The sequence below is a fragment of the Naegleria lovaniensis genome (assembly GCF_003324165.1).
Source record: "Naegleria lovaniensis strain ATCC 30569 chromosome Unknown tig007, whole genome shotgun sequence".
NCBI lineage: Eukaryota > Heterolobosea > Eutetramitea > Acrasida > Naegleriidae > Naegleria > Naegleria lovaniensis.
In genome coordinates, this window is record NW_025407829.1 from 498,999 (window position 1) to 524,028 (window position 25,030).

Genomic DNA, 25,030 nt, shown 5'->3' on the forward strand with positions numbered 1-25,030 from the left:
GTCTCGTAATTTCACAAATAAATTAAAATCGTTATAATACCAACTCTCCAGTACCCGTACCCACTTCAATTCTTTGCAAAACCAAGTGTTGCGCCACATATTCTGAAATCCACTTTCGCAAAAGTGAATATGAAATTATGTGGTGGCGATACATCCTAGTTGGAGAGTCCTGATTGTTTGGAACGAGAATCAAGTATGGAATATTCTCCAAGTTATAATCCACTTTGGCATGAGTTGTACCTCCTACGTTTTCAAAAAGCTCGCTTGGAATGTCATTGTACTTGATATCAAGCTTGAAAATATCTAGGAAAGGGCTCATTTCTTGACTAATTTCATCTAACATAGAAAGGTAGTAATTAGTGCTACCAAATGATGATGAAAATATGAAAACCAGTGCCAATTTTGGTCTAAATTGTAAGGTGAGAATTGTTTTGAGAGTGTTATAGGAAACACTATCTTTTGTTTCTTTGCTGTTGTGATGAATAAATAAAGAAGGTTGGTTAAGGAATTTTTGAAAGCAGCGTTGGTAGCTTTCAGGTTTGTCATAAATTCTTTCCAGGCATTTGTCCAAGAAATATATGGTGTTATTGACCACAATCATTGTTGAAGGAAAGATATCTTCAGGCATATTGTAAACTGTCAATACTTGCCCAGGATTTGGTCCGCTCCGAAGATAGCTTCTATATAAATTCTTTGCGTATTCCTTCTCAACAAAACCAAATCGATATTCAACGCCTCTAAAATGCTTGTATGTTTCAAGTGAGAACTTCTTGAACGCTTTCATTATTTCATCATTTTGAGATGATTCCAGGAAAAGTATTACATTATTCTTGTGCTCCAAAAATTTTCTTGAGCTTTGTGACTGAATTTCTCCAACGAGTGGTTCATATTTTTCGAGAACCCAATCTGTTAACAATTTGGGCTCACTGTTGTAAACATGTATTACGTCCTTCACAATATTGTAGAGAATAATTGTTGAAATTTTTTTAAATTTTCCAAGCAGAGTTTGGTGACACCCAAAATATTCCTTCAATTTGCTCTCGCTTAAAACTTTTACGAACTTAAGGCGTAAAGGTTGCACATAGTTGAAAGTAGCATTGTAAAATTTCTCCATATACAACTGCTCGTCTTTGGATTGATCAGGAAAATAGCCAATTAAAACTTGCTCATCTTCTAATATATTATTGAGAGCATTCTGCCTAGCTTGTTCATTACGTGTTGACTCATTAATACACACATCACGATAGTCATCTGTTAATATTTTTCTGTTCAGAGAAATATTGATAAATCTCTTGAGCATGGTTGACGAATATTGACTGTAGAAATAATGTCGTTCTGTTGCCAGACTTGATATGAATCGAATGGATGGAGAAGTCAAAGTAATTAGTTTTTCTTTCAGATCCTTGTCTTGCACATTATGGTAATTGATGGCCCTGACAACAAACTTGTTGTCGGATGTGTTGTTGTCATAGGATTTAGAAGTGATTGGAACCAGAGTAAAGCCGTTCAATAACTCTCCATTATATTCAGTAAAGAGCCTATCGGTTTGGGAAAACTCCTTGTAAACTTCAATTAGAGCCTGTCTCACCTCATACATGGTGATACTGTCCCAAGGAAAATAAATAAGTAATAACATGTTCGGAAAAGACTCAATCTGTGTCTTGTAGCTTATATAGGTATCAATATGTTGAATAAAAGGATACATTTCCGAGAAATCAATATTCGGTAAAGGAACAACAGTGGGTTCTCCATTTACACTACCGAATTTATATGTATTAAAAGTTGAATGTAAAAGAATGATAATGAAGATGAGAAGGTTCACAGCGGAAACGAACGAGAAAGACGATGATGATTTCATTTTTTTGCAATCGATTTCATTTCTTGCACAAACACCACAAGCTTTATTTCTTTTCTGCCTTTGGATCAGGATAGCACATATCTTCTGCTTTTACATGCTTATCGAATTCTTCTTCTGAAAGTAAATTCAAATCTTTGCATGCTTGTTTCAAACTAATGTTTTCTTGGTAGGCCTTCTTTGCAACCTTGGCAGCATTGTCATAACCAATCACAGGATTCAATGCAGTGACAAGCATTAGAGAATTAGCAACATATTCCTTAATCTTGGATTCATTGGCAAGAAGACCATCAATACAGTGTTCAGTAAAGCTCTCACAAGCATCTGCAATTAAGCGTCCTGATTGCAAAACAGAGTTAATAACTTGTGGTCTGAACACGTTCAATTGGAAATGTCCATTGCTTGATCCAATTGTCACACCAACATGGTTGCCCATAACTTGTGCGCAAACCATTGTAACAGCTTCTGGTTGTGTTGGGTTGACTTTACCAGGCATGATTGATGATCCTGGCTCATTACTGGGTAAAATTAATTCACTCAAGCCACAACGAGGTCCACTTCCAAGCAATCTAATATCATTAGCGATTTTCATGAGAATAGTGGCACAACAATTATATGCTCCACTCAATACTACAATTGCATCATTTCCACTCAATGCCATAAACTTGTTGCGTGCTGATTTAAATGGTAACTTGGTAATCTTTGACAGCTCTAGTGCAACATCGTCACCAAAACCTTCTCGTGTGTTGAGTCCTGTTCCAACAGCAGTACCTCCAATAGCCAATTCATAAACACCTTCTAAGCTCTTCTCAATTGTGTCGATTGCAAAATCCAATTGTGATACAAAACCAGAAAATTCTTGACCCATTGTCAAGGGTGTTGCATCCATGGTATGTGTTCTACCAATTTTCACAATATTGGCAAATTCTTGTCTCTTCTTTTCAAAAGATTCTCTTAATCTTTTAAGCATTGGAATTACACGTGAGGTTGCTTGAATGGCTGCAGCAATATGCATTGCAGTGGGAAATGTATCATTGCTTGATTGTCCTCGATTCACATGATCGTTGGGATGGACTTTCTTTGAACCCAAAGTACCTCCCATCAGCTCAATACATCTGTTACTTATTACCTCATTCACGTTCATGTTTGTTTGAGTTCCAGATCCTTTTCAATGTTGACAACAAATATTTGTGGTTGCACTGCAACATGTTGAACGAAAACCTACCTGTTTGATAAATCTTGAGAGGGAATTGATCATCAAATTTACGTTCTTCCACAATTTCCGAAACCACTTTTTGGATTAATTCTGCAATTTTTGAATCTAAATCTCCATACTCGGCATTCACTTTGGCACAAGCACCTTTCAAAGTGGCAAGAGCATGGATAATTTCAATTGGCATGCGTTCTCGTTCACCTCCAATTTTGAAATTCTCAATACTACGTTGTGTTTGAGCACCCCAGTACACGTTGGCAGGTACTTGCACATCTCCCATTGAGTCTTTTTCAATTCGGAATGATAACTTGTATCAACATTAATATTCATAAAAATTCTTGTTATTGATCATCACTGGTTGTATTGTATACACCTACCATTTTGTTTGGTTGTTGTAATGTTAACAAGTTCAAAGTAAGTAATCTCTCAATATTGTTTCGATTGCCTTCGTCAAGAAGAGTATTATTAAAAGTGCTTTTTTTTGTGAGTAGCGATGAAAACTTGTTGTGAAGCATCTTCTGGTATACACCACCGTACGAGATTTTGCATGTACTGAGGTTCCGAACGAGAGAGGAGCTTGATTTGGAAAGCATATTTGTGTATGTCTATTAAAGGACCTGAGAAAAAAATTATGGAAAATAAAAACAAGAGTCACGTGGAGATGAAGAATTCAATTTTTAATAATAAAATTGTTTGTTGGTGAATCAATACTAGTAGAGAGTGGTGACACTCATGCATTCTATTTTTGAATAAAATCTTGATTTGAAAAACATGTTAACAACTGAAAAAATCATTACTATTTGTTGCATGCTGATGAAGGATATTGCTCATTCAAATACTTGCCACACACCGGGGAGAGTTCATATTTCCTTGTTCTTTTCAATCCAACATGATACGAATGAATGGCAAAGTCTGATGGGTTTTTCTCAACAAATTGTTTAAGGCGTCCAGAGTTGTGCATATTTCTCAAACAAGAACACACACTTGGACAAAGTCCTCCGTTACTATGAAGAGCAAAAGGTCGATGTTTGGAATCGGAAATAGAACATCCCCATTCTGAAGCTTCATCTGACCTGACATTTCCACAAACACTGAATGGACTATACACAAGTTTTGCTTCACAATCAGCCAAGAATGGATACTTTTGAGTAGCATGCATGTATTGATAGAGAGCTGGTGTAAATTTCAAGAAGTAATTCCATCTAGAGTGAGTTGTGATATGTAAGATGTGTAGTAGTATACTTACGGAAAACATGTTTTGCATAAAGTCTTCTGGTGGCCATCGATTTTTCTCAGCACAAAACACGATTGGCCATCGTTTTTCTACATCCCTTTCCAAATCAATCCCAGCAATTTCTTTCATGTAGTACTTTTCAAATATTTCCTTAGATTTCTTAACATTGTTGACAAAAAACACGTCAGTGGCATCACTGAACATGATGTAATCATGAGGTCGAATGTATTTAGATTCAGGGCTGTTTAAAAATTCATGCAGCTTTTCAACTTTCTTCCAGTGCGTATATGGAGCTGTTAACAGATTGAAAGATATTTTCGAAAGATATCACAAGCATTCAAAAGGTTCGAAAGTCACTCCATCCACTTACTAAATGTTTCACTCTTTTCTGATTCAGCTCCAATAACAGTTGGAATAATAAAATCATTTCTCGAACTTTCATCTCTTGTGTTGAACGTGAAATAAGAAAATAAATATAATTTACACAAAGCCTTCATTCTTCCAATATCAGCATTGGCTTGCACAGGCTCCAAATCAAGAAATGTAACTGGATACACCTTTGCATTTGTAAAATCCAAAATATAATCATCTTGCCAGTCATCCACCACACTTAAACGTTTGCTCTTCATCCACTTTTTTCGAATCAAGTCATGGTTTTCCAAAAATTGTAAATCGTTTTGTTTCATGTTCGGCACAAGATGTTTGTACGTTTCGTCTCCATCTCTTGAGAAGAGTGATGATATTATAAAGTAAAGGCATATTGTAACAAGTAGCAAGATAATAATAACACTTTTTCCCGAGAAGGTCGAAATGGAAGCAGGGTTCGAAGACAACCTTCTGTCAGACATTTTTTTGCTTGTGACATCTCGATGATGTTCGTTCGCTTAAAAGTTCTTGTCTTGACGACTCTCTTTGCACACTGGCGATTGGGTACGTGTGAATATTATTAATGCAAATTTAAACTACCTGTTCATGTATGATTATTTGGCATGGATGGATTTGTAATTTTTCGCTTTGGTTCAATTTAAAAATATTTAAAAAAAATACCATCACGACTATACTTTCAGCAATCACCACCGCTTTTGTCATCATCTTTTTGTACCATAATTTATTGTTCTGTTCAACACAATTTGATAATCCGTCATTGTAGAAAACGAAGAACTTGCTCCGAATTAATTTTCTTTAAAAAATGGTCAAGAAGAATAACGAAAGCAACATCGGATTGTCCTTGTTCTTGGGAAACTATGATGACTTTGGAGACAAGGACATGGTGCAAAGCCTCGGAGGTATCGGAAATAGATTTGGGCTTGGATTTATTGATGAAGCTGAAAACGCTGCAGAAGTTGAGAGTGAAGACAGTTTAATCAGCGATGAAGAAGATGAAGCTCTCAGCGAATCGGTTATGAGTGATCAAGAAGACCAAGATTATATCCCTTCGAAATATATTCTTTCTCATGAAGGTACAGGCAATCCTTTACTTCGTTTCTCGGAATTATTTGGAGCAAAGGAGGCTAAAAAGCAAAAACATAAAATTTTCAATATGAAAGGAATTATTGATAAATTAAAAGAGCATACCAAGGTGAGATATAATCTTGAGGATGGAGATGATGAAGAAGATGTCTTCTTTGAGAATGACGTGAAAGTAAGAGCCATGACAAAGAAAATATCTGAAATGTTGTTACAAGAAGAACAAATCATGAAAGACGAAGAAGATATCGAAAAGGAACAAAACAGAACGGAATCTGAAAATGTCAAACAAATGATGATTGAAGATATTATTGCTCAACGAAGCTCTTTTCATAACTTGGATCAAGCACATTGGGAAAACGATATTGTTTGGGATATCACAAAAAAAGGAGAGGAAGCGGAACAACAATCGAAATCAAAACAAACTACTTTGCAAAACGATCAGCATGCAGGAAAATCACATATTCAGCCAACCTTTGGATCCTCCATACTTGGCTTGAGCAATATAGATATGTTTCAATCCCATCACAATGACAATAAGATCAATCAAATCCCTGATCTTAGTGGTATTCCAAAATTAAATACCTCTAGCAAAGGAGAATGGGGAGAATACGAATCAGAAAAAGAAGAAAAACAAAAGCCACAGAAAGCAAGTCCTGCTACCTTATCAAAGCCTTCAATTCCTTCGACAACCCCAAACCAAGCTCAACCTCCTGGAAAAGACTTGGCCCAACAAGACGCAAGCACTTTTGATACTGGGTATGCTGGTGAGTCTGAACCTTTCAATTTTGCAGATGATAAAAGAGCAAAACGAAAATATACTCGTAGAAAGAAAAAGGATACGATCGAGGAAGATGGTAGTGTTCGATATCCAAAATCTGTCGCCAGACACTTCATGACTGACTTTTCAAATGACGACGAGGAGGGTCCACAATTCAAATTCCTCAATGAAAATCTATTGAATGGGGAATGGTTGGATGACGTTTATTGGGACGACGTTGGACCAAAGCCTTCACAAAAATTGCTCCTTGACATGAATGACAAGTCAATGTTCTTTGTTGAAGCCAATTATCCTGACCAAGCTGAAAAGGAAGAGGCCTTTTATTCCATCGAACAAAATATTTATAACATTTCGAATGACTCCAAGTATGAAGGTCAAAAAATTAAGGATCAAGGTCAAAAGGCAGGCGCTAAAAAGTATACTGTCAAACACTCACTTCCTGCACTAAAGCTTGATACTGAATTATACAGAAGTCACATTCCTGATGCTGAATTACGTAGACTTCATCATCGCCGAACTAAATTCAAGGCGAATGAAGTTATGCCAGTTCTTTTCAGAAAGCCAAAGAAAGAAAAGAAAAAGTCAAAGAAGAAGAAAGATTTAGAGAAGAAACAAGACTTGTCCGCTAACGATCATCGTGTAATTCTTATGGAATATGTAGAGGAAAGACCACCACTTTTAAATAACGTTGGAATGGGTACTATGATAATGAATTATTACAAAAAACCAAATTCTGCGTTTGAAAAAGTACCTGAGTGTGAAGATGGTATTCCAATCATTGTAGAATCAGAAGATAGCGTACCTCTCATTACTACACTGGTTGATGGTGAATTTGTGACAACTACCGAAAACAACATGTTCCGTGCTCAAATCTACAAAAACCAGGTCCCTTCAACAGACTTTCTTCTGTGCACTAGAAAGTCAAAGGATGGCAAGACCAAGTTCTATATTCGTGAATTTCCTAGAACATATACCGTTGGTCACACTCAGCCTCAAGTTGAAGTCACTCCTCCAAGAACTCGTGCTTCTGAGAGTTACACCAATAATCGTTTGACCCTTTTCATTTTCCGTTCATTCCTTGACCAGATGAAGAAAGGCAAAAGGCAACTCAGGATTAAAATTGACGATATCAAGGAAGCCTTCCCTGATTTTCCTCACCAAACAATTCGAGAAAGGCTTAAAGCACTCGCTACATATGACAGAGGAAGCGGTGTATGGACAGCTGATCCTGCAAAGCCAATTCCTTCTGAGGAAGAACTTCGTAACCTCGTTTCTCCTGAGATGGTCTGTATTAACGAATCCATGCTTTCTGGAGATCTAAGACTTAATGACAAAGGAATAGATGATGAAGCTTCCATGGTGGCGTTTGAGCTATCTTTTGCAAAGGTAGAAGAGAAGTATCGTGACACCATTCGATTTATTGAACGTGAAAAAATTGAATTACCTTGGGACAAAACTAATAACTTCCATCTCTGTTTTAAGGGTGGTAAAGAAGGTGTAAAATTACAACTACTCAGCATTGTGCATCAAAATATTACAAATCCTGAAAAGCTGAAACAACTTGTTGACGAAACTGAAAAGAGAATTCAAAGTGAAATTGAAGAAATTCTGCCTTCTATGACTGATACTGAAGCTAAGAGGATTCTTCTAAATAACAAGTATACAGAAGAACAATTAAGAAATATGACTCGTGCCGATCGAAAGATGAATGCCAGAAAGATTTTAAAGCAACAAGGTTATCAGCCAGGTGTAGAATATAATCGTGACTCTCTTTTTGATGAAACAAACACGAACGGTGCTATGGATAGCAATGCTATTGACAGTAGAAAGAATGCCAAAGACATTGCTCGTATTAACATATTCAAAGAAGTACTTCAAGATGTACTTTTCAGAGAAGCCATGAAGCTGGAAAATGGCTTAAACTTTTATGAAACCTCGGATGAAGTGATTGACCAACTAGTTGAGAAAAAGCTTGGTAGATTGAAGGGAGACAAGGAACTCGAACTCGAAAAGATGGTTGCCACTTCCAAACAACAAATGCTAAAAGAGTTTGAAGAAGGGGCAGAAACAGGAAAGAAAAAACGAGGACGAAAAAGCAAACAGCCAAGTGTCGTGGATGTTGGCAAGCGATATGTTAAAAAGACAACATTCATTACCAATGAAGATGGCTCAACCACTGAAAAAGTTGAATATATCAAAAACCCAACCCAAGTGAGCTATTATGAATCTGTTGTGAAAGGAAAGAGACGACAAAAACACTTTTTAGGAGCCACTGAAGACGAGGTTTTATTGGTTGGTCCAAAAGAACGAGGCAGGTTGCAGGCTCTCTCAAGAGAATTCAAAAAGAAGTTCCGTTCTGACAAGCAAACTGCCAGTGAAAAGTTAAATCAAGAAAAGAAGAAACGAACAACTGCCATCAAGAATGCCTCTGTGACAACAACCAGAAAACAACAAACCAAGCAAAAGAGACTTAAGAGAGAACAAAAGAAAGAAGAAGAGATGCAGAAGAAGGAAAAGAGAGCTGCTGTTTTGAAGACATTAGACTCTAACACTGGTGGTGCAATCATTATTCCAGACGAAGCGTCATCATCTAAAAAGAAAGAAAAATCCAAGGATAAGGATTCGTCCAAGAAGCGAAGTAAATCCTCTTCTAAAGAAGATGGTAGCTTGAAAATTACTATCTCTCCAGCTTCCAGTGACAAGAAACGAAAGGGAGAAGGATCTTCGTCAGCAAGCGCGTCAGAAAGTTCGACAAAGAAAACTAAAGTTAAATAGGTTACTTTCATAGCAACAAGACATGTTAAATTATGTTCGTTGCAGTATTCACAGAAAGATTTGGTATTTGCCAGTGCGTTATTGTGTAAATTCCAGATATAAACGTTTGGAGAGCGACTTTCCCACTCGCTTTGTAGAAATCTGATCTACTGCTGACATCAAAGGCACATTTTCTAAGGCAGTCTCACCATGTTTCTTAAATGCGGCACTCAGTGCTTCATGTGTTGGAAAAGCATTCGTAATACTTTCTGCCACTTGAGCAGAACATCGATCGACGGCTTGAAGTTGTCTTGCAAAGATTTCCTTTTTCTTGACTTCAAAATTTTTCTTACTGAACATTTGATTGTACTGTGCGAGTGTTGGATTAAAAAGTTGTGGACCATCGTCAAGAGGATTAGTGACCATGAGTTTGTAAGGTTCAATTCCATTCTCATCAATTAATTCACACAGTACTGCATTAAGATGTTGCAAAAACGCTATCGATGCTTCCAAGGACGGAGTATGTTTCACACCGATACCTTCTGAAATCATTTTGCACATAGCGGTCTCCAAACTTGTGTGTGAAATTTGATCTTGATCTTTAAAGTCTCTTTCAATCAAATAAAACACATTAGAGCACCCACATTGATTCAATCGAAATTTCTGTTCCCTATATCTTCCGTCCTTAATACTCGACGCTAAATCATTAATATCCTTTCTTTCCACAATAACATCTAGAACTTGTGCTGTGGAGATGCTTGTTAATCCTGCTCCAGATTGATCCATCTTTTGTGCAACCCAAATCATATCTCCTAATCCAAGTTGAGACACTTCGGCATCAATTCCAGCTCTACAAAGTTTTTCACAAAATTGTTTTCGATCGGATCCTCGTCCTGTTCGTTCTCGTTGATCAATAATGAGTTTGATTTTGTACTTTTCTCTTCGTTCACTATTACTATTCACTCTTTCTGAAGAAGAACTTCTATCCGAGTCACTGTTAAGGTAATCTGTAAAGTTAATGGACTTGTCACTACTGGAAGTTTCTGAGCTTAACGGTCGTAATGTTGATGCACCACCAGAAGCAGATGATGATAACGGTAAATTTCTTGAAGGAATAAACGAAGGAGGTGGCATGATGGTTCGAGAACTATTACTGGTAGTAGCATTACTATCGGGCCTACTACATGTAATCTCTCGTTCCGTGCAATGCATCGAATTCACTTTTCGTCGCTCGAATTGATTCGTGTCGACGTGTAACGATTCAAAATCATCCTCATCATGATGGTCGTCTTCATCATCGAATAGAATTTCTTTTCTCTTTCTTGCTGGATTCTTTCTCTGTTCTGTCATGGAGCTGAATGGAGGTACTGTTTCCAAGTGATTGGATTGTGCATACTCTGAGTTGCTCACATGATCCAACCCATTGAAATCAGGTATTGAAAATTGACAACTACTTGTTGTCGACACACATTGTTCTTCATCACTTGAAGAAATCTGACTCCAGGATTGGGTTGTTGTGTGTTCATTGATCGTCTTCCCTTTTGACGTGGAAGTTTTTTGCTGCTGTTGTGGCACAAAAGTTGGTAATAATCTCGAATCAAATACAAGATTTTTCAATAAATCTCTAGATTCTTTAACATTTTTCAATCTTCTTTCATTGACTTTACCTTGAACCACGATAAAGTCATCACACTCCTTACTTTGAGGTTCATAATCAAAAATAACTTGCCACAGTTTTTTACACGTCACCTTATACTCTTTTGGATATTTACATTGAATCATTAACACAGGACATCCAGCGCTCATGCTTAATTTACATTTGTCAATGGTGGATACTTCCTTATTACGATCATCGAGAAAGGACAATTTCACAGGACAATTCTCATAATCGTAGAACATTTCAATAGAATCAGAATCAGATGCACTCTCATCCTCATCGTCTGAATCAATACAGAAAATAGGACATTCCGATAATGCTGTAGTAGTAGTACTTGCAGGTTGACTCTCAGAGAGAGATTCTTGCCTTAAAGTGGTTCTGTTGTAATTCTTGGAATGCTTACTTGTAGGGAATGAGGTATTCAATAATGGCTGTGAAGAATATTCTTGTTGTGAATTCGTAGGAAGTAAATCCGAGTCAAGATCAGGGTCAAACTCATATTCTTGAGATGAATATTGATACGAAGAAGAAGAATTGCCGAGTTGAGGTGGCGCTGATTGTGTCTCAAGGAAACTGCTTGTTGTCGAATTTTCAGATCTCTTAGAAAGTGCTTTTTTTCTCTTTTTTGATAATTCTTTACCATCCTTAGAGGCCTCTCGTGTTGTAGTATCTGTTTGTCGACGAGACAATGTTGTTTCCTCGTCCTCCTCACTCTCATCATTCTCTGAGGAACTGCTTAATTCTTCTTCTGTTTCTTGCCATGAAAAATCTCGATCTGCAAATTCTTTTTCTGCTCGATGAAGTCTTCTTGCAAGTGCTCTTCCTTTTTGTGTGAGTGAGTATTTACCTCGTTTGTGACTTTTCACCAAATCTTTCTTCACGAGAGTTGAGATGGAATTCCATCCTGTATAGTGTGAACTATTTGAAGATTTTTCCATGGGTGTCTCTGTAAGTGTTTCACAAATGGGTATAATTATCTTTTTCGTAGCACTTTCACAATTTTTTTCTTTTGAATATCTGTACATGGCGATCATGATGGCCCATGCAGCTGTTTTAAATTTGGGAACATATTTTCGTGTAGATTTCTTTTTTGATGCTGTCGTATTATCATTAGAAGAACAAATTTGTGAATTATTTTCATTGGTGATAAGCTCTTGTGAAGATGTTGTTGAATTTGTTGGAGGTGGGTCACCCAAATTAATATTATTATCTTTTAAATATTTATCAATTGTTCGAGCTAGAGATCGGAAATTTTGAAATAATATTAAAATAATAATATAATAATCATTCGGATGATGAAATTATTAAAGTGTTGTCAAAATAAATGAAAATCTTGCAAGATCGCGGAGATACTCACCAGTCTTGGGTCCAACTCCTTTCAGTGTTTGAGCCTCTGCACCACTGTATATCTTTTTCGGATATTGTTCCAAAGATGAAATAGCTTTCTGAAGAGTATATTGATATTTTGATGCAGTATTTTTTAATAGTTTCAATTCATTTTCGAGGCATTGAAGTATTTCTGGATTCAATGTTCGTCCAATCGATTGAGGAGGAGATGCTCTGGTGGTTGATGAAGATTGGCCAGTTCTCCTATTTGCTGGCATTTTTTTTAACGGGTTTTAAAGGCGGCAAGGTCATTGGGTGGATGATTTCTCCAATTTCTTCAACAGCTCATCTCTGACCTGTGTCAATATTTTCCCAAGCAAATTTAATCCTTTCCATTGAGATTTGTCATGAATTCTTTCATCGTTCATTGAGAGGCCAATTCCCCAAACTGAATCATCAGGATTTGTCTCCACCTTTTTCCAATTAAAATATATTGTCATGACATGTTCGTTAAAAAATACATGTGATCTCCACTCACAATTTTGTGAGATTTCACTTACAAATTCAACATTTCCTAATTGAAATAATTTCTCTCGCAAATCTTGATTTTGCTCAAATTTATGATAATTTCCTTCAAAAACAATTTTTTCCTTGTGGCTATCCCACAACTCTGCATTGAATCCTTTTGCTTTTCTTCCCAATTCTTTTTGTTGAGAGGGATTGTTGGTTTGTAAAATGAGAGTTGCAGTTTCATCATCACCAAACAGTTTAGCTTTCCGATACATCATATATTGCTCTGAACAATTAAATGTGATGATGTCATCACCCATCTGAACTTTGAATGGTGCGATCAGCCATTGTGTCAAAAGATCGTCATCACAAAAGAACCAAAATTTTCTGGCTTCCATTTTTTAAATTGTTGTACATGAGCGCTGTTCCCTATGCGGTCAATGGTTGTTCATGTGGATTAGTTTATGAAGAGAATGGATTTTACTTTTCAGTGGCCACATAAACTCCATTCCATGATTCTGGAGGAGGAGACTTTAAATACAAATTACATCTCTCCAGCATGACTATTGCTGCATAATCGTTTGGATATTTCTCGAGATATCGCTCAAGTTCTTTTTCTGCAACAGCGAATTGCTTCTTGAGATAGTATTCTTCAATGATGGTGTTGTACATTTCACAATATTCCACTTTTTTGGGATCTACATGCTGTTCCTCTGTAGATCCAGGAAAACATTTTCGATCAACTATTTCAAAAACCTTGACTCCCTGTGTTTTACCCTTGACTGCCACAACATCAAGCATTCTGAATAAGAAATTATATTTTACGAGCTCGTGGCAAGCATCAGAGACCATTATGTTGGTACCATATTGCTTATTAAGGCCTTCTAATCTTGAAGCTAGATTTACATGATCACCTAAACAAGTGTACGAGTATCGGTACGAGCTACCAATATTTCCAATTAACACATTTCCACAAGAACAACCCACACGAGTATACAACGTAGGCTTTCCTTCCTTTTCCAATTGCTCATTGAATGGAGCTAGTGCTCCTTGCATTTCAAATGCAGCGTTGCAACAATGAAAAACGTAATTTTCAAAGGTATTAGGGGCACCAAATAAGGCCATCAGTGAGTCACCAATATACTTATCAAGTACTGAACCAGATATGAATTTAAAGGAACATGAAATTGATATTATCAACATACCACCTCCGTTTGTGTAAACCACTCCTGATGTGATTTCGAAATATCTTCCTAACATACTTATCAACGACCTTGGGTCTGAGCCTTCGCAAATAGTTGTAAAATTCTTAATATCTGAGAAGAGAATTCCTATATGCTGCTGAGTCACTCCAAGTTCAAAATATGATTGATTGTCCTCAATGATAAATCCTTTCACAATTTCCTTGGGTATGTATTTCATAAAAGCTTGAACTGCACTCGCCATTTTCTCGAAATGATGCTGCAACTTCTTCACTTCATGAAACACGATAGGATTCTTTTTCCTTGGTTCTGTTTCATTTAACTGAGCAATCTCTTGCATGTCGTAACCAAGTTTATGGAGGGGAGTAGTAATAGTAATGCTTACTAAAACCGCAATGACCAAAGATAAAACAAGCACGATACCGTCCACAATGAGAGTGATGTTTCTGAATTTTGTTACAGGATCCATAAAATCATCAACAGACATCATGATTACTATCTTCCAGTTCAAGTTATGAGTATCTTCAACTTCATTCATCAAGACAAGATACGTATTGTCTCCAACCGTATACTTGTTGATTTCAGAGTTTGCCACGTTCTTGAGATTTGATCCGTATTTCTTTTTTATAAGTTTTCCCACCAGTGAAACATCTGGAACTGTACTTTCACTCAGCTCTTTTCGTTGTAATTTATGAGCATAACTTCGATCAAATACATATAAGGTTTCGTTTTGACTTGAACATGCGACCATTTCAGAGGTTATTGAAGAGACGAGGTATATTCTTGAGTTTGGACTAATTGTTATTGACCTCAAATACGTGTTAATGTCTTGCACTGTGAGATCCGTGGTAATCACATAATCCAGATTTGTAGAATTTAACATGACACTGTAGTAAGCAGAAATCCATACTGAATCTTGATTAGTGGCATATAGCTCACTAAACACATTCTTCTTTGCCTGTTGAGAGTCTGACCACCATTCAAAGCTGTCCAAAGAAAATTGTTGAATGGGTGTGTCAAATTTCAAGGAATAGCTAAAATTGTTGGACAGAGGAAAGATTCCATAATACCAATTATTTCGAAAGACTTCAATAAAATAATATCTTAACCCTGTGGTCTCATTAATGCTTCTGGAGACTCCAAACCAATAATTATCTTTGGATCTTTTGAGTGGGTATTTAATTGTTCACATCAAATACTTACCCTTGGAAGTGAATGAAGCGTAGCTTAGATTAAAATTGACGACGTTGCTAATGAGTTCTTCAACCCTATAGTTCCATGTATCGGGATCAGGGTCCAACTGACCATTTCTCCTTATTCGATGGTTGATTCCCTCTGAAATACGAAACGGAAGCTGGATAAGGTTTTGCACATACTCATACGTTCTCAACATGGTTTGCTCTCCTAGTACAAGACTTGACTTTTCAATAGCCTGGCCTTGCAAAATAAAAGTTGAAACGAAAATCGAAATGGTTGAGAGGAGTACAAGCAGAATGATAATAAGGGACAAACAAAATTTGATCGAGAAGAGATGAGAGCATGCCGATTTACACCAATTTGATTTTCCCTTAGATTTACTGCGGTGGGGTAGCTGATGAGACGTTCGTAATGAATGAAGGCTTGCAGCCCCTGGATGCTTTTGTACAACAGTGATGGACTTGGTGAGTGGATTTGTAGTCATTTTAATAATAAATGAAAAAATGGCGCCCCTTGCAAAGTTCATTCGCCCATATCTTGAGCACAATGAAGAACAGCAAGTTGCTGCGGTAATTTTTGGAATCGTGATTGAAAACATAATCCTCACGAATCAACGTTGCCCCTGTAACCCAATATTGTGAGCGTTTTGGCAAGACATCCAATTTTGAGACAGACTTCCAATAGAATTCGTCCATCAAAAAAATTTCAAGCTTGTCGGCTTGTTTTCACTCATACAGGGAGGTGTTGTGATTTCGAAATTGCGCAATCTGCACCACGTACTGTTCCAAAAGAGATAATTGGGAACGTTTGTTATTGTTAGTTCTCATCACTTCATCAATCTACTATAAGATACAGAATCGTTGCTTTGTATAACGGTATCATCATGTCGGAACCACAAGAACCAATAGATCTTGTTGTATCATCAACAACAACAACTAATCAACAACAAAACTCCAACCACCCCAAGGATAAGGTGGTGTTTATTTATGTCCTAGAACCGGAAAACGATGATGAGAAACAACAAACCGAACCTTCCCAAACGGAATATAAACAACGTATATCATGTTATGCCCACTATCACGTGTTGAGTACCCTATTAATTATGGGATGTAAACAAAGTGATGCAGCAGAAATTTCGGATTTAGTCTTCAAATGGCTTTCCGAAGCAAAAACCAACCTTTTGCTTCAAAAACACAAACAACAGCTCTCCGAACGATCAAAACATTCCTCCGAAGAGGATGACTATTTAGAAGAGATCAACAATCACATGGATGTAAATAATTATTCATCAGATGTAAATATCCATTCGACTTCCGATCGTGATGAATCAACAACCTTCTCCCACCACTCCAACAACAATTATTCAAATCAAATATCAACCACAACTCCAAGAGAAAACTCTGCCTCTTCGGTTCCAATGAACGTTGTCGTGGACAACTCTAGCAGCTCCTCAGAAGGAGAAACAAGTGAGTCTGAACGAGAGGACGACAAGGAAAACGCCACTCTTTATGACTTTATTGACTCTCCTCCAACAAACTCTACAGTTGCAGCAAACAAAGTTTCAGTCCAGACGTATGATTGCTCAAGCCAGCAACATCTGTCCTCTGGTGACGACCAGAGTAATTCAAAAAGGTCGCACAAGAAAAAACATCACCGTAAACACAAGATTTCTCGGTCACCCTACGATAGCGGAAATGATATCGATGACTCTGATCACGAAGACAACGATCACAATGATGATGTTTCACTCTCACCAAATCATGACAAGTTGATTTCAACGTCACCTTCCCAATGCTTCACACCCAAATTTTCAACAGACGCCACAAGTGTTCCTTTGTCAGTTCCCTCAAAACATCACTTGTCTGACACCCAAAATGCGATGAAAAACGGAAGCTTGCCAAGCATTACTGTTCTTGGATCCTCCCCAAATAATCCCAACATCATCTCCTCCAAAAAGAGAATTCTAAGATATGATAAACATGTAAAAAGCAAATCATATCTAATAAGAGAGATCACGTACATGCTTAAACAAAATGCCTCCATAATGAAAACTCAGAGCAAAAAACATGACAGAGCATTTGTTATTTTCTTAACACGAAACCAATTCCAAGAAATTATTAGAATAGCTCTCAATGTGTTTGGATATAACAGAGCAAATAGAGTTAGAGATTTCACAATAGCTTGCTCTATTCAAGAAAGAAAAAGACCTCTCATCATTTTATTTGGAGGAACTTCAGGGACTGGAAAAAGTACCTTAGCTTCTTTGATTGCCTCTCGTTTAGGAATTACGAAAGTACTTTCGACTGATAACATTAGACACATGTTGAGAGCATTTATTTCCAAAGATGAGGAACCAGTGCTGTTTGCATCAACCTACCACGCAGGGGAAGCATTGCTTACCACTGAAGAAGGAAAAGCACTGAAGGATAAGCTTACACCAGACGAATTGACAGTAGAGGGATTCAGAAGACAATGCAAACTAGTTATTGAACAATTAGAAAAAATTATTGAACAATCGATTGAAAGAAATGAAGGGCTTGTTGTGGAGGGAGTACACTTATTAACTGATTTCATTGTAGATTTGATGAAGAAATATCCTACATGCATTTTACCATATATCATTTATATCAGTAACCAACAAAAACACAAAGAAAGATTTGCTATTAGAGCCAAATACATGACACTGGAGCCAAGAAACAACAAGTATGTCAAGTACTTCCAAAACATTAGACAAATTCAAAAATATTTATATGATCGTGCTGAAGTGTACAATGTACCAAAAATTGATAACACTAACATTGACCGTTCTATTGCTGCCATACACGGAAGCGTGTTTAAATCAATGAAAATGGTTTTCGAAGGGAAGAAATTATTCAACTTTGAGACCGGAAAATGCAGTTCTGTGCATCCCAAGTCGCTTTTTGATAAGAAACACCAACATTGGTCTTCAAAAAGAATGTTACAAGCTCTCCAAAAGAAAAGGGAATCTTTAGAAATTAGGAGCTTAACAGAGAGCGCTTCTTCAGCTGTATCATTGGATAATGATCCATGTCATGTGTCAGATGTGACTTCAAAGAGTCTTGTTGCATCCTCATTCTCAACAACAACAGAAAACATGAAAATAAGCTCAAATGTACCAAGTTCAGTCTCTATAATTGATCAACAACAGCCAACCCAAATACCTCTAACAGCAAGTATGGACGTTGTTGCTTCTGTGCAACCTAATGACGTTAGGGAGAAGCCATCATCAATTGCAAAGGCACAAACTTCGGTGCTAAAAGAAACCGCAAGCAGCAGTTCGAGCAGTGATGAAGCTGAAGGAGTCGATGACAAAGCTTCAATAAGTACAAGATCAAGGAGGAACAAGAAAAACTCAATCATCAAAAAATATGCTGTCACCTTTAATAACGTGGTTTCTAATAATGAAAGCTCGCTTATTGCAGACATAAGTGAAAAAGGTGAAGAAGAAGCGTTGTCTACTACCAGTGCTACACAAGCTCAAAGTTTATCCGTTGAACAAACATCAGATGCCAAAGATGATTCCTTAGCTCAGCATATTAAGACCATTTCTGCTCTTAAAAAGAAGAAGAAAAAATTAATGCTTGAAGATGTGAACTCTCCACTTGCTCGTCCCGAAAGCCCAGAAGATCATTGTAGTACTCCTCAACACACAGATACTGAATCCAGAAAATACAATTACTATACAACAAGCGAAGGTGTTTGTAGTTTATCAGAAAGAGACCAGGACAGTGAAATTGGTCCTTGGATTGAAATGGACACAAGTTAGATGTCACCTTAGGCTGACTGAAACGAGAACGAAGCCTGCCAAATAATTACCAAAAAACCTTCCCCAGGTGAGAATGTCGCATTGGAAAATCGAAACGATTGAGAACCAATTTCGACAACAAATAAATTTTGTCAAAACAAAAATGGCCAACTCCAATGACGATCCAACGATCGGCAGTAACAATGAGTCGGAAGGCCACAAAAACAACGAGGCGCTCAAAAAGATGGATAGTAAAAGCACATCCAGAACAGCACTGTTAATAGATGATCAACATCAATTTTCAATTTCAACTTCATCTTCCGATAGCACCATGGAGAATAGCAGTAGCACTAATACTATGATCGTACAACAAGAGCAACAACAAGCACCATCAACGAACGACATTGCAATAGAGGCGAACGCGCTCATACTTCCTGTTATTGCGACTCTAAATCCCGCTCAACATGCAGCTGTCGGAGGAAAGCAACCATCAACCATTTCATCGTTGATCAACACCAATCCAACCCATCAACGATGCATACACTCAACAACTTCATCATCTTCTTCTAACCATCTCGCTTTGGAAACTGCTGAGTGCGATGGAACATCCAGTGCCAGTGGTTACTCAGCTGGAGCTACGAGTAATAATCGGGGTGAGGAAGATATTATTTCTGTGTCTAGCGAGGAAACCATTCCTAATGGAACACTACTGATAGACGATATTGTTTTTTCATCACAAAGCCGAGCCACAACTCCCGCAACAACCTCTGCTGTATTAACTAACAATGACCTCCGATTAGATATTCATACCACGACCACGACCACCTCATCAGCAAACTCTAACAGCAATAACTCCTTGCATGTTGATCAACAGTCTCAACAGCATTCTGGACGCTCTGCTCCAAACACCTCAACGATACCTGAAACTAAAGCAACAAGCTTAACATCGAACAAGGTCACACATGACGATAATCGAGAGGTGAAAACTCCAAATACAACAAATGTAACACCAGAGCATGGATCCAAAAACTCTAAAATAGTGTCACATCATCGAACGAGTAATACCTCAACAGAAATCAGTATACGATCAAATATTTCGGAAGAAAAGAATCGTAAACGGAAGGAAGCCTTATCAGCTGTTCCTAGAAATTCGTACAGCATGTCTGAACATATTAAGGCTCCACGTGGAGCCGTAGCCGGAGCCGAACATAGAAATCGAATGAATCTTTCTCCAAGGTCAAAAGATTATGCTCTTGTAAGATTCACTGAAGATAATGTGGACACCAAAGATACAAATTTGTCTGATAGACTTACTTCACCCAAAATTTCTGAGTCTGTTGGCAACAGCTTTTTATACTCTTCCCCTGCTTTGATGAATTTGGGAACAAACGTTTTACTCTCTGTAAAGAATTCCAACAGTACTGAGAAGTCTGAAAGTAATATCAAAAACGACTGTCTCCTTTTAAAAGTCCCTGATTTTGTACTACTGCATATTTTTACGTTTCTAGGAATTCAATATGTGGAGGATAATAATTATAACTTAGTTTGTAAGAGATGGTACATGACTCTTTGCATGGATTGTCTTTGGAAGGAGAGATATTTAACATTTTTTAACTCCAAACATATTCAAAACAACTCGATGTTGTTGTCATATTCTCATGATTTTGATTTTCCTCAACGTAACAAATTTCGTTTCAACTTAATTCGGCTCAGAAAAAAGAAATACTTTCTGAAGCAACGAATACTGCTACAGAACAGACATGAAAATTCTAGAAAATATCTATTATTTAATTCATTTGTACTTAATCCACTAGTGGCCATCATTTGCTTTATGATTTCCACAATTACATTTGGATTACAAGAAGATGGAGTTATTGCAAAAAACGATAAGAACACATTACTTTTTGTTTTCCTACCATTCTTTGCTTCTTTCTTATTTTCAATTGTTGGAAACATTTCATTGGGGTTGAGAGAAACCATATTCTGCAAGCATGGATTTTATGATGCCTCACATTTTCTTCATTTTGTTGCAATTGTGTTAGGGCAGTACACATTCTATTTTTGTGCCTTTGTGTTTGGGCTCAAATGGTTTTGGTTCAAGAGTTCACTTTGGACATCCTTTTCTATACCTTGTCTTTGTGTTTACACAATATTCGTTGGATTTTGCTTTGCATATATTTTGCATAAGTATGTGCGAAGGAGGTTGCAATTTGCAGACATGTTAAAAGAACGACCAAATTTGACAGTGAATACGCCAGATTATTTCTATTTTGCTTACAAGGTCCGTGCTCATAAGAGAAGAGAATTCTATTCAAAAGCAAAATATATTTCACAACCATATGACGAAGACTTTATAGAATTTTCAGAAGATGAAGCATCCAACGGTACAGAAACTGAAGAGGATGACGATGATGACTTTGAAGATACATTTGACGACTCTACTGCGTTCGATGATGAAACAGAGACAGCATCCAAAGGAACAAGAACGGATGAAATGGTTTCGACACCAAAACCTAGAGAAAGAAAAAAGGAAGCACCTAAAATTACAGTCTTCCAAGAATTTGACAAGCAAACTCATAATCAACACGTTACAGACATCTCTACTCTTACCATTCTGATATTCATTTTTATCATCATTGTAATGATTGGAGTACAAATGCTTCTCATTCCTCTGAAAATAGATGGAATCATTACAGAGCCTTGGAGAACGGTATTCACACCTTGTTGGCTCATTATGTTCATTTTGATTTGTGGATTACCTGCCTGGATTACATGGGAAATTGCAACAAAAACCAATATGGACAAGAAAACTGTTAGCGTTTCTGTCGATGTTATTAGTGACGAGAGTGCTAAAAAATCAAAGATGAAATATGATCCAGATCAACAACAGCATTACGCCTTCTTTGCCTTTGGAGCATGTCCTCTATGCATCACCATTCCATTATTGATATCCTTAATTGTTCTAGTTTCCACTTTGGATGGGTCGAATATTCCCTATGTGGTATCAGCGTCACTCTTTGCATTTTGGGAGTTTGTTTTTGGTGGACTTTATTTAATGCTCATGACTCCTTACACCCTTACTAGAAATGTTTGGGATGTTTGAGATTGTCATTCGAGTTGTTGTTATGTGAAGGCATTCTGTTGATGAATGGAGGTCAAGTGTCTCTCCAGTTCGGAATTCATGAAAAAATTGTCTTGATACCGTGCCTTCCGTGATGATCTCAAGAACATTAAAAAAGCGAATCAAATGTTCTTTCAATGAAGAGCGTGATGCTTTGGAATTGAAAAAGTTAAAATCGGAGGAGAATGGTGATGAACATTTAGAAGAAATCTGTACTTCCTTGCATCTTGATGATCCAACACGATCCTGTCATGGTCAACAACAACAACATTCATTTCAAAATCTCGAATGGATGGATGATCTTGTCTGTACTCACATTCTTCACTTTCTCTCTCCGAGACGAATTGTTCTACAGTGTCGACTTGTGTGCAAACAATGGCTCTGTTGTTCGAAGCGAATGTACCACTCTGTCCGTAACATTCAAGATGAAACGAAATTCAATTTCACTCGTAACTTTATCAAGCTTGGATATAAAATCGTGGATCTAGAATTTTCATACTTGACCACGATGGAAATGAAGGATTGGAGTGACTTGTTTCAATCTCTTTCGAAACAACATTCCGAGCTGACACGCTTGACCATAGCAAACTGTAAAATTTCGGATTCATGTCTTTATGACATATTCTCTGAAAAGAATGTAAACACATTTCAACAACTGAAATATCTTGATTTACAAGGAAATTTAATTTCACAAAGTGCAGCTTTCACCATTTCACAACCTTTTGTAACACAATTGAACTACTTAAATATTTCCATGAATGTGAATATAGGAGATGAAGGTATTCATGAATTTGTGAAAAGCGGAGTTTTAAACAATTTACAAAGTTTCATTTTACAAAGAACACAATGCACTGCTCAAGGTGTTAAAAGTGTTACACTATTGAACCAACTGACACATTTGGATTTGTCTAAAAACTCCATCCAAGCAGAAGGTATTTCAAATTTAGTGCAAAACATCACATTGTGTCAAAATTTGAAAGTATTGAAACTATGTCATTGTGGGTTACGGGTGGCAGGAATGAATACGCTTATTTCAGCCGAAGTTCATTTCAAAAACTTAAGGCATTTGGACTTGGAATGGAATCGACTGGAAGAGGAAGGAATTCAAACACTCTGTTCAAGCTCGCTATTGAAACAAGTGACTTATTTAAATTTAAAGTTGAATGGAGTTAATGATAGGGCCGCTCAATGTATTGCACACAGTCCGCATTTGCAACAACTGACAGCCTTAAATTTGGCACAAAATCACATATCCCATGTCGGAGCTTTGGCTTTGCTAACAAGCACGACCTTACGACCCACTCTTAGAATGTTAAATTTAAATTTGAACAATGTTCATGATGAACACCTAAAGAAAACACTACAACAAGAACCAAACTATGAAATTTTAAAGACGGGATTAAATTTGTTGGAGTGATGTATACACTAACGGTCTTTATACAATAAAAATAATCATTTCGCCAATCATCATGAAAAATGTTTAGCTTGATGACGAAAGAAATTCGTGTGATTGCGAAAATTTGAAGAATTTGGTTTCATGTGTGTGTATAACATGAAATCAAATTCTACAAATTTTCGTAATTCTGGGAAGGTCGGGATGCCAAGATAAAAAGCTTGTAATTTGCTTTGGCCAATTTTTTTTTGAGTGGTAAACCAAGACTTTTTTACAATGGAAATGACGTTCAAAGAAAATCTGCAGCTGAGAAATAACACACTTCCAAACCAAGCCACTATGTTAATGATTGACCATGCATGGGTGCAACATGAAAATGTTGTTTCAATCAAATCATTAAAAGGAAAGTGTTCGATCATTGGTGTGGGTTTACTCATTTGCCTTGTTAATATATTCCACCAATCCACATTCTTCAAATCCAAATTTTCGATGATAAATATCTTTCGCTGATCCAACTGCTGTCAAGGTCACACTCTCCATTCCATACTCAAAGAATGCTCTTTCCATCATAATTTTAGTCATGTATTGAGCTAATCCTTGCTGTCGAAATTGAGGACGAACAGTCACGTCATGCAAGAAGGCACTTTTGGCTTTTCTATCGTAAAACATGGCACAACACGAAACTGGAGCATTTTGTGAGTCATTGGTGGCTATTGGATGAACAAGTAATCGTTCTGCGAATTTCTCATTCTCTTCACCATTTTGATTTCGTGCTGGAATGATGAATTTTGCAGTTTGATAAAATTTGACATCTCTTTCATTCGGTAAATCTCCATATGCTATTTTGTGAGTTTCACTGTACAGCTTGACGTTGTTGAGATAGCGTTCCATGTTGAAGGACTTGTCTAAAAATTCGAAATGTGAAACAATGGAAGGAATCGCAATTTCACGATCTTTGCCTAATAACGATTGACAATACATGGTCTTGGTGACATACATGGCAGTGGTTACTTCCACATGTTGGGGTTGTGTCTTGTTAATATCATTAATTTTCTCTCTCAAAGTTGCATAGAATGAATTATTTTCTGGAATGGGTATTAAAAAAGAATATTTAAAATTGCCCATAAAAGGAATGGATTTTACAGTAATTGTTGAAATTGCCTTCGTCAATAATTCTTGTTCATCTCCATCATCATTTAAAAACAAGGAAATCATAATTAAATTTTTCCACATCAAGTTTGAATTCATGGTCTTGTGACTGACAATCACAAATTCTCTCCAAAACAATGACTGTTCATGATTGTGATCAGCGGAAGAAGACGTGGAACTAATACTTCCAACGACATGGTCATGGGAAACTTGTTGAACCATCGTTGGAGGAGAGAGTGATGATTGTCCATCTTCCATAGTGTCTTCCTTTCCGAAGCAAGTAACGAACATGTTAATCGCATCTTGCATGGTTCGAGCAAGGTAAATGTCTTTGTTGCTTGGAAACATTTTTTTTCAAATTGCTCCTTCTTGCGTTAACAATGATTTGCGTATTGTATTGCATAT

At 37.0% G+C, this 25,030-nt stretch overlaps 11 protein-coding genes across 11 annotated transcripts; 4 read left to right on the top strand and 7 right to left on the bottom strand.

Annotated features, from left to right (window-relative positions):
• Nucleotides 1-31: 31 nt before the first annotated feature.
• Nucleotides 32-1,858, bottom strand: C9374_014069 (uncharacterized protein; the record flags this gene model as incomplete). The annotated part of the gene is made up of 2 exons (XM_044690016.1): nucleotides 943-949; nucleotides 1,062-1,858. 2 exons carry the CDS (start codon nucleotides 1,856-1,858, stop codon nucleotides 943-945), a joined length of 804 nt encoding a protein of 267 aa, XP_044553501.1.
• Nucleotides 1,859-1,901: 43 nt separating this feature from the next.
• Nucleotides 1,902-3,661, bottom strand: C9374_014070 (uncharacterized protein; the record flags this gene model as incomplete). Its single annotated transcript, XM_044690017.1, has 3 exons — nucleotides 1,902-3,019; nucleotides 3,081-3,375; nucleotides 3,446-3,661. 3 exons carry the CDS (start codon nucleotides 3,659-3,661, stop codon nucleotides 1,902-1,904), a joined length of 1,629 nt encoding a protein of 542 aa, XP_044553502.1.
• Nucleotides 3,662-3,864: 203 nt separating this feature from the next.
• On the bottom strand, nucleotides 3,865-5,150 carry C9374_014071 (uncharacterized protein; the record flags this gene model as incomplete). The annotated part of the gene is made up of 2 exons (XM_044690018.1): nucleotides 3,865-4,595; nucleotides 4,673-5,150. The coding sequence occupies 2 exons, from the start codon at nucleotides 5,148-5,150 to the stop codon at nucleotides 3,865-3,867; spliced, it is 1,209 nt and encodes a 402-aa protein (XP_044553503.1).
• Nucleotides 5,151-5,491: 341 nt separating this feature from the next.
• Nucleotides 5,492-9,325, top strand: C9374_014072 (uncharacterized protein; the record flags this gene model as incomplete). Its single annotated transcript, XM_044690019.1, has 1 exon — nucleotides 5,492-9,325. One exon carries the CDS (start codon nucleotides 5,492-5,494, stop codon nucleotides 9,323-9,325), a length of 3,834 nt encoding a protein of 1,277 aa, XP_044553504.1.
• Nucleotides 9,326-9,403: 78 nt separating this feature from the next.
• Nucleotides 9,404-12,565, bottom strand: C9374_014073 (uncharacterized protein; the record flags this gene model as incomplete). The annotated part of the gene is made up of 2 exons (XM_044690020.1): nucleotides 9,404-12,198; nucleotides 12,319-12,565. The coding sequence occupies 2 exons, from the start codon at nucleotides 12,563-12,565 to the stop codon at nucleotides 9,404-9,406; spliced, it is 3,042 nt and encodes a 1,013-aa protein (XP_044553505.1).
• Nucleotides 12,566-12,595: 30 nt separating this feature from the next.
• C9374_014074 (uncharacterized protein) lies at nucleotides 12,596-13,195 on the bottom strand (the record flags this gene model as incomplete). Its single annotated transcript, XM_044690021.1, has 2 exons — nucleotides 12,596-12,760; nucleotides 12,848-13,195. The coding sequence occupies 2 exons, from the start codon at nucleotides 13,193-13,195 to the stop codon at nucleotides 12,596-12,598; spliced, it is 513 nt and encodes a 170-aa protein (XP_044553506.1).
• An 82-nt stretch (nucleotides 13,196-13,277) lies between these two features.
• C9374_014075 (uncharacterized protein) lies at nucleotides 13,278-15,680 on the bottom strand (the record flags this gene model as incomplete). The annotated part of the gene is made up of 3 exons (XM_044690022.1): nucleotides 13,278-13,951; nucleotides 14,003-15,162; nucleotides 15,376-15,680. The coding sequence occupies 3 exons, from the start codon at nucleotides 15,678-15,680 to the stop codon at nucleotides 13,278-13,280; spliced, it is 2,139 nt and encodes a 712-aa protein (XP_044553507.1).
• A 399-nt stretch (nucleotides 15,681-16,079) lies between these two features.
• C9374_014076 (uncharacterized protein) lies at nucleotides 16,080-18,983 on the top strand (the record flags this gene model as incomplete). Its single annotated transcript, XM_044690023.1, has 1 exon — nucleotides 16,080-18,983. One exon carries the CDS (start codon nucleotides 16,080-16,082, stop codon nucleotides 18,981-18,983), a length of 2,904 nt encoding a protein of 967 aa, XP_044553508.1.
• A 142-nt stretch (nucleotides 18,984-19,125) lies between these two features.
• C9374_014077 (uncharacterized protein) lies at nucleotides 19,126-22,065 on the top strand (the record flags this gene model as incomplete). The annotated part of the gene is made up of 1 exon (XM_044690024.1): nucleotides 19,126-22,065. The coding sequence occupies one exon, from the start codon at nucleotides 19,126-19,128 to the stop codon at nucleotides 22,063-22,065; it is 2,940 nt and encodes a 979-aa protein (XP_044553509.1).
• Nucleotides 22,066-22,480: 415 nt separating this feature from the next.
• Nucleotides 22,481-23,500, top strand: C9374_014078 (uncharacterized protein; the record flags this gene model as incomplete). Its single annotated transcript, XM_044690026.1, has 1 exon — nucleotides 22,481-23,500. One exon carries the CDS (start codon nucleotides 22,481-22,483, stop codon nucleotides 23,498-23,500), a length of 1,020 nt encoding a protein of 339 aa, XP_044553510.1.
• Nucleotides 23,501-23,905: 405 nt separating this feature from the next.
• Nucleotides 23,906-24,973, bottom strand: C9374_014079 (uncharacterized protein; the record flags this gene model as incomplete). The annotated part of the gene is made up of 1 exon (XM_044690027.1): nucleotides 23,906-24,973. One exon carries the CDS (start codon nucleotides 24,971-24,973, stop codon nucleotides 23,906-23,908), a length of 1,068 nt encoding a protein of 355 aa, XP_044553511.1.
• Between the last annotated feature and the right edge of the window lie 57 nt (nucleotides 24,974-25,030).